Below are 13442 nucleotides of genomic sequence, written 5' to 3' on the forward strand. Positions count from 1 at the left end.
AGGATGTTGCCCAGCCTGAGCAGGGATGCAGCCAGCTGAGGATGGAGGCGTCTCTTTAATCTGAGGAACAAATAAATGTCCCCAGTGAAAGGAGAAGTGTATCATGGCTCCCAGATACCCATACCCCACCTCTGTCCCCAACGGAGTGCCCTTCTCTGGAAAGCCGCAAACATTCCAAGACAGGACTTCTGCTGAATCATTCCGAATTCTTTGACTTCCACGGGTCTAGGGAAGGATGTGGGTGAGGTGATCAGAGGCGGGGCAAGAGCCCCAAAGGGGTTAAATAGGTCACCTCCACCCTGGGAGTTCACCCTGGTCTCCCCTGAGCAGAGGGACCCACACGCAGAGACCTTCTCCCGGCTCCTGGCACCATGGCCCCCCTGAAGACGCTGCTCCTGGTCGGCCTCCTCCTGGGGGCTCTCCTGCAGGACGCCCACGCAGGTGAGAGCAGAGGAGAGACACAGGAGGAAGGGACACTGGGCAAGGAGGGGTGGGGCCGCTAAGACCTCAGCAGCTGCACAGGCACATATTCCTGCACCCACTTACTCCGGCAAAGGTGTGAGAGGCTGGCAGCAGTAGGATTTAGAGGGAGGCGTTCAAAGGGAAATGATATGATGAAGAGGTAGAGGAGGAAGATGAATGTCCTAGGACTTGGGGCTCAGCTTCTGGGGAAAAAATTGCTTGCACATCTCCCCCTGCAAATGTCATGAGGCAGTGGCTGTGATTGTGATTTGACAGTGGACAAGGAGCAATCCTCACAAGTATTTGTTAAGAGTCTGTTTATTTAATGGGTTTTTATATACAATGAGGGGCTTCCCTGGTAGCTCAGCTGCTAAAGAATCCACCTGCAATGCAGGAGACCCCGGTTCAGTTCCTGGGTTGTGAAGATTCCCTGGAGAAGGAATAATAGGAAGACTCCAGTTTTCATGGGCTTTCCTGGTGGCCCAGACAGTAAAGATCCTCCTGCAATGCGGGAGACCTGGGTTTGGAAGGTCCCTTGGAGGAGGATATGGCAACCCCCTCTAGTATTCCTGCCAGGAGAAGAAGCCCCACGGACAGAGGAGCCTGGTGGGGCTACAGTCCATGCGGTGTCAAAGAGTCGGACACGACCAGGCACCTAAGCACAGCACAGCATATACAGTGAGAGGGCTGGCATCCAGGCAGGAGCTCACGGGCCCGGAGCAGGTGGGAAAAGAGCGGTTCTTATACTCAGGTGGGAAAGGAAGGCTGAGCTAAGGTTGCTATTTTAGAGAAACAAAGCTGGTCAGAGGCCCGTGTGGTGACACAGTGACGGGGTCGCAGTCTTCGGGGCTAGCTTAATGGGGTGACCACAGTTAGCCACACGTCTCACTTTTGTAAAAGCCTGGGCCTGGCCGGCTCCGTGTCAGTCAAACCAAGCTCCACCCCCAAGATGGTGAGAGGACACTCCGAGGCTTCTCGGAAAGCACCTTGCTATGGTCTGAATTGAAGCCACAGATCATCTGTTTGCCAGTTTGCAGATGCTGGATAATTTTTTCTCACGCTAAGATGAGGACACCAAGCCCTGGGAAAGTGTGTTCGCACCCGGGCCTCCACTTTCTCATCTGTAGAATGGGGTAGTGACAGCACCTGTCTCCAGGTGTGCTTGAGGACTGAAGGAGCGGCTGCAGCAAAGGGTCAGCCCAGAGCCTGGTCCAGAGTCAACGTTTGGTGATTCGGGGCTGGTCTGAGTGTGAGCACACATGGATGCACACACATGCAGACACACACACATATGCGCAGACTTCCCAAGCACATGCAGATCCACACCTGCACACAGATCTCCACACACAAATGTGCACACGCACAAAGACGCACACACAGGCATGTGTACACAAATCCGCTCAAGCACATATAGACATGTGCACAGACACACAAACACCACAGGGCCCCTCAAAGCACGCACACGACCTCATGCACACAAACGTGCACACTCTGACAGACTCACACACAAAGACACAGGTGCAGACCCCTCACATACTCCCCCACACAGAAACACGATCACGGAGCCCCCCGAGGAGACCCCTCCCAACCACACAGACACACACATGCAGAAATGCACACGCAAGGACCCACACGATAGCACACACACACAGACTCCTCACTACAGAGACACACACACACGTGCTGGCCCTCACAGACCCTCCCCAAGCAGACATGCACACACATACCTGTTCCTGCTTGGCCTTCCCCACAGCTCGAGCAGGCAGCGTGGGCCGGGAGTGCTGCCTACAGTTCTACAAAGGATCCATTTCCCAATACGAGCTGGTGGATTGGTACCGGACATCGGGCAATTGTCCCAACAATGCCATTGTGTAAGTCTGCCCCTGCTGCTCCCCTCTGCCCCCCTTCTTACCCCGGGAGCTGAATGTGGGAGAAGGTGGACCCCGGAGCTCCCGGAAGGGCCACTGTGGAGGGGAGAGGACAGACCGGGGCCGTCACCTCTTGTCGCCTTGGTCTTGCTCCTCAGGGCAGCTCCCACTCCACACTCTGTGAACCCCCAAAGGACCTCAGGCTGTGAGGTCTAAGCTCTTGATACATTTATGAGGAAAGGGAGGCCCTGAGAGACATGGGACAGCCCCATGCACAGGGGCAGTCAGCGCCCCACATGGTTGCCTCTGCAGCCTGGGCCTGAGCCCTGAGCCCCTCCCGCGCACCCCTCATCCCCAGGGTTACATGGATGCAGAGGGTCTGAGGTGGGGAGCAAAGCCGTGCAGCCCTGGCTTCCTGGATGGGTCAGGGATCACTGAGGACAGAGCCTGGGGTCCCAGAACTGCTGCTGCCACCCTAGGTGACTCCAGGCGAGTTCCAGCCCCTCTTGGGGGCTTGGGTCCTGGTCACCACAGGGTGAGGCTGTGCCAGGACTCCGGAAGGCCTCCCTGCCCTGATCCCCCACCATGGTGTTCTCTTTCCATGTAGGCTGGTGACTCGCTCTGGCAGAACCCTTTGTGCAAACCCCAAGGACAGAAAGGTGAAGATGGCAGTGGGGTACTTGCAGAAACACATGAAGTCACCTAATCTGGCCTTCCAGGAGTCTTGACCCCTCCTGGACCTCTTGTAGACCTCCCGCCTCCATGTTCATTACCCCAATCACCAGCTCCTGGAGCCAGAGGAGGCCCTGCAAGGATAAAGAGGTCCCTTGTCCCCTTTTCTGATTAAAGTCTTTCTCCCCCATCTGGGTTCTGCGTATTCTGTCCTCCCTGGCCTGTCGCCCTGGAAGGGCCCTCAGAGAACATCTAGTCTCTCCCTGTTCACGTTAGAGAGAGAAGCTGAAGCTTCGGGTGCAGACCACCCTCAGGGAGAGGGGGCCCCAGGAGAGAGACGGGGGCAGGGCTGGGGCTGAGGGATGTGGGATGAGCAGGGCAGGGGTGACAAGAGGCCAATTGCCCCCACCCCCGCTCTGCTGCATGAGAGCAGGAAGAAGCCCCAGGAAGGGGCTTCCAGCTCGCCTCCCATCTAATCTGCTCCTGGCGTCCTCACACCTGATCCCAATTCCATGAATGTTTCCAGGATTCTTTCCAGGCAGGCTGGGGTTCTGCCAAGTACTGGGGAGCTCCCTGGTGCCAGGGACTCCTGCAGCCCCTTCTCCATCTTGCCTACCTCTCAGCTCCCCAACCACACACTGCAGCCCAGCCAGCCCCAGAGGGTCTTTGTAGGCCCAGCTGCACCCCCGTCTCCTGGCTCCAACTCCAGGCCCGCTCCTAAGGCTGGAGTTACTCCCCCTTGTCCTGAGTGCCCCGGCCCAGCCTCACCCCTGCTCCCACTCGACCCCGTGGCCTGCAGCCCTCATCTCCCACTCCCATCAGGCTGCTTCCCACATGGTCCCATGATCCCTACTGACCTGAAGTGCTAGCCCCGCCCTACCAGGTGACATCGCCCCCAGCCTGAGCCCAAGCCAGCCTGCGGGAAGCCATCCTGGCTGCCACCCCTCCCGCCTCTCCTGCTCTTAGGGATGGGGGACGGTAGGGCAGCCATGGGGGTTGTTTTCCTGTTGACTTCTGTGAGGGTCTGTAGTCCTGATTCCTCCATCATATTGGGAGCTCCGTGAGCCTCCCTAGAGAATCCACAGCCCAAGTGCTCAGAAGGATGGAGAAGGACCATCCCTAAACCCCTCTGTCCAGGCCCAGCTGAGGACTGGAGTCATGGGGAATGGACAGAAGTTGGGATCTTCAGATTCTAGATCTGTCTCACTCTCCTCACCAGCCGTGGGCCTGTGGCTTCTCTCTCTGGGGCGAAGTCTAGGGACAGGGGCAGTGCGTCCTTCTCTCATGGAATTCGGTGTTATTCGGCTGGGCTGCAAATCAGAGTTCTTTTCAGGCAAAGTTAATGCCCTCTGCTGCCGCCTTGTGGTCAATTGTCTTATTGACGGGCAGACATCAGAGCCAAGCCAACGAATAAAAGCGATGATAATAATAAGGTCGATGATGGTGGTGAATTATCTTATCCGTGACCCCAGGGTCTCCTAGGCCACCGGTGGGCTCTTTCTCTGCCCCTGGTTTCAAGGAGTATCCCTCGAACAACCACCTCTGACCCAGAGTCTTTGGGAGCAGCCCAGTCTCAGTCCTTTGTGGGAAAATGTTGTCTGGATCCACAGTGTAAGGAGTGGGGCAAAGATGATCTCAAAATGAGGGCAGGCAAGGAGGAGCCCCTGCGACAGCAAGGGAGAACAAGGGTGGAGCCTAGACCTCCTCACCCTGCAATAAAGACACTCAGGAAATCCCCTGATGGTCCGTGGCTAGCTCTTGGCACGTTTGCTGCTGTGGCCCTGGGTTCAATCCCTGGTCAGGGAGCTAAGATCTTGCTAAGCCATGCAGCACAGCCAAAAAGAAGAAGAAGAGAGACACTCAGAGATCATGCATGTAATCCCAGTGCATTGCAAACTCGCCTTAAAAGAATAAGAACTTTTTTTCCGAGTGAATCTTCCTAGAGGCCCTTATTGTGAACTTGGATAAGTAGAGGACTAAGAACAGGTAAGGGGGGCCTGAGGGTCACAGAGCAAGGGGGTGGGTGGCTTAAAGGTCCCTCAGTGGAGGACAGGTGGAGCCAGGACTGGCAACAACATGCAGGATTCGGAATCCAAGTGCTTCCTAGCAGGGTCAGGTGCAAGGTGGCTGGGGGAAAGAGGCAGGAGATGCAACCAGCCACCATGTTCCCCTGGGAAGAAGCCATTTTAAGGAATCATGACAGGGAGACTCACCCAAAAGTAGGCAGGCAGGAAGCGAGAGGACAGGGCAGGGGCCAGAGGACACAGACCAGCGGGGAGGCGCACTGGCCTCTCATTGCTCCTTCCACCTGGAAGGGGCTTCCTCTCTTCCGCATCTGACATCCAGCCCCCTTCTGAGCTCAGCTCAAACGCTGCCTCCCTCAGGAAGCCCTCCCTGATGTCCTTGGTTGCAGTGATGCCCACTCTGTGCCCTCCTCCAGCTGCCTGCTTGCACCTTCGCTTTACCACATTGTCCCCTGTAAACACAGTTACTTGCAAGTTTGACTCCCCGAGGAGCTCCTTGGGGCAGGTATTTCTGACAGGCAACCCGGTACTTCCGGATTCATTTATGAGAAGGGGGAAGTCCTTTGTGCATAGTGAACATTTGAGAGATATATTTTCATCAACAAGCTCCCGTGTGAATCCCGTGAGGAGCACGTCAAGAAAGAAGCTCCCGCAGGAGCGGTGCCCGGATAAGTAACTGCGCTTCAGTCTCGGCATTGATGTGGAATTCAGAATTGCGCTGCCCTTCAGTTGCCCATCAGAGGGCGCTCCAGCTCTCAATCAAGATGGATGCGCCTGACCACCGGGGCCCTGGCCTCAGCGGGGTCCCCAGGGGCTGGTCACCCATGTCGGATTATAGCTGCTCAAGGCCTCGGGTCAGCGTGTCTGTGGCTGGCCAGCTCTTCTCCTGAGGGAGCTGGGCAGGGAAACACTGCCAGGGGTTAACAGGAGATGAGGAAGAAGGAAAACCACTGCTAGGAATTGCAGGGCCACTGAGTCCAGATGCAGCGCAGGCAGCGCTGAGAGCACTGAGCTAGGGGCTTTTCCACCGTGTTTTTTAGATTCTGAATTTGTCTATTTGGCATACATTTGTCACAAGTTACACCTCCCCTGTGATCTGGCTCTCGAAGGGACGCAAAAATCATACTGCAAACTCTTCAACCAATCCTGAGTCCCCCCCGCCAGCCATCTCCTTTATATAACTCACTTCCCAAACCAGTATTTCCCCAAATCACCAAGCGCTGGGTACCAGACAATGAGGGACAGTGCCCTGCGCTCCAGAACCCGCTATCATGACTCCCACCGGCAGGCCCTCAATCGTTGCCCCCGCCCTGCCCTGCCTTTTCCATGGAAACCCAATAAGGGTTGTGGCCTTGGCATTCCCCAGGCTTCTTCTTCTGCCCTGTGTGGGCTGGCATGGCCCCTCCTCTCGGGAAAGGTAAGTAATAATGGCATTGAGTCACCTCCATACATTTAAATCCCATGAGTACATTTTATTAATTTATTTTTATTGAAGTATAGTTGATTTATAATGTTGAGTTGATTTCCATTGTTCAGTAAAATGACTGAGTTATTTATACATTTGTATATATAATTATATACACATACATTCTTTTTTATTCTATTCTTTTCCATTATGGTTTATTCCAGGACAATGAATATAGCTCCCCGTGATGTGCAGTAGGACCCTGTTATCCATCTATTTCATTTGTAGCAATTTGCATCAACCCCAGTACTCTGGCCACCTCATGCGAAGAGTTGACTCATTGGAAAAGACTCTGATGCTGGGAGGGATTGGAGGCAGGAGGAGAAGGGGACGACAGAGGATGAATGAGATGGCTGGATGGTATCACGGACTCAATGGACGTGAGTCTGAGTGAACTCCGGGAGATGGTGATGGACAGGGAGGCCTGGCGTGCTGCGATTCACGGGGTTGTGAAGAGTCGGACACGACTGAGTGACTGAACTGAACTGAACTGAACCTGCAGGAAGCAGCAGCAGGTGGAATTTCTCAATTAAATCCCACTCCTCCCTTGAAAACTATCAGAGGATCAATGGCTGGTTTTATGTTAATTTTTATGTGCCTTTTTTTCTGTTTCTACATAGTCTGGCAACAAATCACCAAGAAAGTCGACAGACAACAATAGCAATTAGCGACTATCGCTTTGGCTTCTATTGATCAACAACAATCATCAAAAATAAGCTTCTAAAAATAAAAAAGGGGGATATATAGGGAATATGCTCTGCGCAGGCCCGTACTATAATTAGCAGGGCTTCTTTGAAAAATAAGAATGACTTTCTCATCACTCCCAGGTGAAGGGCTGGGAGCAGTAAAAAGTGCAACGTGGAAAAACATCTTGAAAACAAGATGCTGAAGTACTGATGTGACCGATGGAAAAGCATTAGTGACTGTTCTCGTGACCAGAGCCTTGAGGGAGTTGCTGAGAAAAGTTGTCACTAGCTGATGGGCTAAACAGAGTCATGAAAGGCCTGAAGCTTTGACATTGAGGACTGTGCATTGTATATCCTTATCCCCAATCTGAGATTGTAAAAAACAGATATCTCTAGAGCACGTACAAGGAAGTAGAATTTAGCAATAAAAGCACACAAGGATTAGGATCTGGGCTTTTGCCTGACTGGCTTCAGTCCCCTGATTCCCACTTTATTTCTGAGTCTTATTTTCCTTTATTCTTCGGCGGCACCACTCCCTCAGGTCAGTTTGTTGTAGGGCTGGTCCCAACACTGTTGAGCCTGTACTCCCCAACAAGAGCGGCCACCGCCGTGAGAGGCACCTAGAGAGTAGCCCCCGCTCACTTCAGCTAGAGAAGAGCCCACCTAGCGACAAAGCCCTGCCAAAAAGTAATCAATAAATGAAACTATAAAAACAGAAACCTGTAGGGCTGGCCTGCTGTGGTCCAAAGCCCAGCCTGGTAAAGGACCCACACCCAGGCTGTCTGGGCCCCAGGCCTTTCTCAGGTTGCAGTGGAGCTACCCCTGCAGAAAGATGCCCGTGCAGCCTGCTGACCCTCCGAGGAGGCCTTCCCAGCACCCAAAAGCTCCTCCAGGTGGGCAATCCCTCTTGGCCCCAGCCTGGCTGGCCTACCCCTTGCCCAGGGCACACCAAACATGAAGGATGTTGCCCAGCCTGAGCAGGGATGCAGCCAGCTGAGGATGGAGGCGTCTCAGTTCTATTTGAGGAACCAAGAAATGTCCCCTGTGAAAGGAGAAGTGTATCATGGCCCCCGGATACACATACCCCACCTCTGTCCCCAACGGAGTGCCCTTCTCTGGAAAGCCGCAAACATTCCAGGACAGGACTTCTGCTGAATCATCCCGAATTCTTTGAATTCCACGGGTCTAGGGAAGGATGTGGGTGAGGTGATCAGAGGCGGGGCAAGAGCCCCAAAGGGGTTAAATAGGTCACCTCCACCCTGGGAGTTCACCCTGGTCTCCCCTGAGCAGAGGGACCCGCACGCAGAGACCTTCTCCCGGCTCCTGGCACCATGGCCCCCCTGAAGACGCTGCTCCTGGTCGGCCTCCTCCTGGGGGCTCTCCTGCAGGACGCCCACGCAGGTGAGAGCAGAGGAGAGACACAGGAGGAAGGGACACTGGGCAAGGAGGGGTGGGGCCGCTAAGACCTCAGCAGCTGCACAGGCACATATTCCTGCACCCACTTACTCCTGCAAAGGTGTGAGAGGCTGGCAGCAGTAGGATTTAGAGGGAGGCGTTCAAAGGGAAATGATGATGATGAAGAGGCGGAGGAGGAAGATGAATGTCCTAGGACTTGGGGCTCAGCTTCTGGGGAAAAAATTGCTTGCACATCTCCCCCTGCAAACGTCATGAGGCAGTGGCTGTGATTGTGATTTGACAGTGGACAAGTGCCAGGGTCCAGCCCCGGTGGATCCAGGGTGATTCGAAGGTGGGGACGGCGTCGGCGTCGTTGGAAAAAAACATATTTAATTACAGATATAGAGAGAGAGTAGAAACGGATAGTGTAGTGGCAGATAGTGTAGTGGAGAAAAGGAGGCTGAATCCAGATGGGGATTTAGCCAAAGAAACGGGAGCAAGAAGGAAGCGACATGGGGGAATCAGTCTTTCCGGAAATGGATCCGATTTGTTTATTTGGGGTTTGCTTATATACTTTTTGTTACATATAGGGATGAATACAGAGTCATGTGGGGGTCAGCAGTTCTGACCTCTATCAAAATCAGGTGCTTTACATAAAAAGGTCTTAGGGATTTTATGATCCTTTCTCTCTGATAACCAAAAAACTTATTTCTTCCAAAGGTATTTTTTCTTAAACCAGGCACCACCCTCCAAATAAACTTACATTCCTATAGGGTGAGGGTGTAGTGAGTTACAATCAAGAAAGGAAATTATTTAACCCAAGGTTAACATGATTAATCTTAAAGGTTAATGCTTATTTCTCCTATATGCTTAAAGGTTAATACTTACTTCTTCCTATATGCTAGTTATATTCAGTATAAGGGCAGGGAACATGGAGATTTAGCAGCAAACATCAGCCCAACAAATGAAAATCCTTTCACCAGTGCTTCCCTTAAAATCTATTTAGTCTTAAGATAGTGATAAAGTTACATTTTTACATAGCAAGGACACAGTGATTTATAACAAAGTACAGTGATCTATTACAAAAGAGAAAATTCATTAACTCAAAAAGTCTAGTATTGCTAACATCAAAAACTACTATATTTCCTTTTCTATATTCCAAATACATTGATTAATATATTCCCAGGTGCCTAAGGATATGGAGGCCTGGCGGCAATCATTGACTCAACAAGAAGAAAAGCCCTATGCTAATTAAGACTTTCAAAATACTCCAAAACTCTCTGTGCTGTTTATGGTTAAGAGGTAGTAAACAATCATGTGCGTAGTGGCAGGAGTATGGATAATCCTGTCACACAAGCTAGTCTGTCAGCAGAGAGGTTTGACCTAAGACACCCTTATCACACCCAGGGCAGGGAATTAGCAGCAAATATTGGCACAACAAATGAAAAACTCTTCACCAATATAATTCCTAACCAACCCACTATACTAATAATTTCCAACTCCCCAAAAGAATTTGCCTTTAGTAAGTCTAAAACATCTCATGCCTCTCACGTTGGGAGGCTGTAAACAATCACATGTGGCTGGACGAACCTATACAGGCAGGCTAGATAACCTTCAGAGGAGTCCGAAAGCTGAAACACTCTTGTCACGCCAAAGAATATATATTGACTTGGAGCTGTGCGTTTACTCCTTCTCCGAGAGAAATGGTGATGCGGGAGAGCCCCCCGTAAAGTCAGAGGTGGAGGTGAGAGCATAAAACAGACTCTGGTTTTGTGATTAGATGCTCGGGAACAGGGGGTTTCCTGAGGCTTGATCACGCCTTTGCGTATGCCAAGCCTCCTTCCTCATGACCTTTGCCATGGGCGGAGTTCCTTACGCAGGCCCCCGGCAGACAAGGAATAATTCTCACAAGTATTTGTTAAGAGTCTGTTTATTTAATGGGTTTTTATATACAATGAGGGGCTTCCCTGGTAGCTCAGCTGCTAAAGAATCCACCTGCAATGCAGGAGACCCCGGTTCAGTTCCTGGGTTGCGAAGATTCCCTGGAGAAGGAATAATAGGAAGACTCCAGTTTCCATGGGCTTTCCTGGTGGCCCAGACGGTAAAGATCCTCCTGCAATGCGGGAGACCTGGGTTTGGAAGGTCCCTTGGAGGAGGATATGGCAACCCCCTCTAGTATTCCTGCCAGGAGAAGAAGCCCCACGGACAGAGGAGCCTGGCAGGGCTACAGTCCATGCGGTGTCAAAGAGTCGGACACGACTAGGCACCTAAGCACAGCACAGCATATACAGTGAGAGGGCTGGCATCCAGGCAGGAGCTCACGGGCCCGGAGCAGGTGGGAAAAGAGCAGTTCTTATACTCAGGTGGGAAAGGAAGGCTGAGCTAAGGTTGCTATTTTAGAGAAACAAAGCTGGTCAGAGGCCCGTGTGGTGACACAGTGATGGGGTCGCAGTCTTCGGGGCTAGCTTAATGGGGTGACCTTCACAGTTAGCCACACGTCTCACTTTTGTAAAAGCCTGGGCCTGGCCGGCTCCGTGTCAGTCAAACCAAGCTCCACCCCCAAGATGGTGAGAGGACACTCCGAGGCTTCTCGGAAAGCACCTTGCTATGGTCTGAATTGAAGCCACAGATCATCTGTTTGCCAGTTTGCAGATGCTGGATAATTTTTTCTCGTGCTAAGATGAGGACACCAAGCCCTGGGAAAGTGTGTTCACACCCGGGCCTCCACTTTCTCATCTGTAGAATGGGGTAGTGACAGCACCTGTCTCCAGGTGTGCTTGAGGACTGAAGGAGCGGCTGCAGCAAAGGGTCAGCCCAGAGCCTGGTCCAGAGTCAACGTTTGGTGATTCGGGGCTGGTCTGAGTGTGAGCACACATGGATGCACACACATGCAGACACACACATATATGCGCAGACTTCCCAAGCACATGCAGATCCACACCTGCACACAGATCTCCACACACAAATGTGCACACGCACAAAGACGCACACACAGGCATGTGTACACAAATCCGCTCAAGCACATATAGACATGGGCACAGACACACAAACACCGCAGGGCCCCTCAAAGCACGCACACGACCTCATGCACACAAACGTGCACACTGACAGGCTCACACACAAAGACACAGGTGCAGACCCCTCACATACTCCCCCACACAGAAACACGATCACGGAGCCCCCCGAGGAGACCCCTCCCAACCACACAGACACACACATGCAGAAATGCACACGCAAGGACCCACACGATAGCACACACACACAGACTCCTCACTACAGAGACACACACACACGTGCTGGCCCTCACAGACCCTCCCCAAGCAGACATGCACACACATACCTGTTCCTGCTTGGCCTTCCCCACAGCTCGAGCAGGCAGCGTGGGCCGGGAGTGCTGCCTACAGTTCTACAAAGGATCCATTCCCAAAAAGGCGCTCATGGATTGGTACCCGACCTCGGGCGATTGTCCCAACAATGCCATTGTGTAAGTCTGCCCCTGCTGCTCCCCTCTGCCCCCCTTCTTACCCCGGGAGCTGAATGTGGGAGAAGGTGGACCCCGGAGCTCCCGGAAGGGCCACTGTGGAGGGGAGAGGACAGACCGGGGCCGTCACCTCTTGTCGCCTTGGTCTTGCTCCTCAGGGCAGCTCCCACTCCACACTCTGTGAACCCCCAAAGGACCTCAGGCTGTGAGGTCTAAGCTCTTGATACATTTATGAGGAAAGGGAGGCCCTGAGAGACATGGGACAGCCCCATGCACAGGGGCAGTCAGCGCCCCACATGGTTGCCTCTGCAGCCTGGGCCTGAGCCCTGAGCCCCTCCCGCGCACCCCTCATCCCCAGGGTTACATGGATGCAGAGGGTCTGAGGTGGGGAGCAAAGCCGTGCAGCCCTGGCTTCCTGGAAGGGTCGGGGATCACTGAGGACAGAGCCTGGGGTCCCAGAACTGCTGCTGCCACCCTAGGTGACTCCAGGCGAGTTCCAGCCCCTCTTGGGGGCTTGGGTCCTGGTCACCACAGGGTGAGGCTGTGCCAGGACTCCGGAAGGCCTCCCTGCCCTGATCCCCCACCATGGTGTTCTCTTCCCATGTAGGCTGGTGACTCGCTCTGGCAGAAACATTTGCGCAAACCCCAAGGACAAAAAGGTGATGAAGGCAGTGAGGTACTTGCAGAAACACATGAAGTCACCTAATCTGGCCTTCCAGGAGTCTTGACCCCTCCTGGACCTCTTGTAGACCTCCCGCCTCCATGTTCATTACCCCAATCACCAGCTCCTGGAGCCAGAGGAGGCCCTGCAAGGATAAAGAGGTCCCTTGTCCCCTTTTCTGATTAAAGTCTTTCTCCCCCATCTGGGTTCTGCGTATTCTGTCCTCCCTGGCCTGTCGCCCTGGAAGGGCCCTCAGAGAACATCTAGTCTCTCCCTGTTCACGTTAGAGAGAGAAGCTGAAGCTTCGGGTGCAGACCACCCTCAGGGAGAGGGGGCCCCGGGAGAGAAATGGGGGCAGGGGTGGGGCTGAGGGATGTGGGATGAGCAGGGCAGGGGTGACAAGAGGCCAACTGCCCCTGCACCTGCTCTGCTGCATGAGAGCAGGAAGAAGCCCCAGGAAGGGGCTTCCAGCTCGCCTCCCATCTAATCTGCTCCTGGCGTTCTCACACCTGATCCCAATTCCATGAATGTTTCCAGGATTCTTTCCAGGCAGGCTGGGGTTCTGCCAAGTACTGGGGAGCTCCCTGGTGCCAGGGACTCCTGCAGCCCCTTCTCCATCTTGCCTACCTCTCAGCCCCCCAACCACACACTGTAGCCCAGCCAGCCCCAGAGGGTCTTTGTAAGCCCAGCTGCACCCCCGTCTCCTGGCTCCAACTCCAGGCCCGCTC

At 53.4% G+C, this 13442-nt stretch overlaps 2 protein-coding genes across 2 annotated transcripts; both read left to right on the forward strand.

Moving 5' to 3' along the window:
• Positions 1 to 309: 309 nt before the first annotated feature.
• LOC114117787 (C-C motif chemokine 17-like) lies at positions 310 to 3192 on the forward strand. Its single transcript, XM_027977549.2, has 3 exons — positions 310 to 441; positions 2216 to 2333; positions 2938 to 3192. The coding sequence occupies exons 1-3, from the start codon at positions 372 to 374 to the stop codon at positions 3056 to 3058; spliced, it is 309 nt and encodes a 102-aa protein (XP_027833350.1). The 5' UTR covers positions 310 to 371; the 3' UTR covers positions 3059 to 3192.
• A 5254-nt stretch (positions 3193 to 8446) lies between these two features.
• LOC101120186 (C-C motif chemokine 17) lies at positions 8447 to 12915 on the forward strand. The gene is made up of 3 exons (XM_027977550.2): positions 8447 to 8578; positions 11939 to 12056; positions 12661 to 12915. The coding sequence occupies exons 1-3, from the start codon at positions 8509 to 8511 to the stop codon at positions 12779 to 12781; spliced, it is 309 nt and encodes a 102-aa protein (XP_027833351.1). The 5' UTR covers positions 8447 to 8508; the 3' UTR covers positions 12782 to 12915.
• The last annotated feature ends 527 nt before the right edge of the window (positions 12916 to 13442 follow it).

This window comes from Ovis aries, chromosome 14 (assembly GCF_016772045.2).
Source record: "Ovis aries strain OAR_USU_Benz2616 breed Rambouillet chromosome 14, ARS-UI_Ramb_v3.0, whole genome shotgun sequence".
Classification (NCBI taxonomy): Eukaryota; Metazoa; Chordata; class Mammalia; order Artiodactyla; family Bovidae; genus Ovis; species Ovis aries.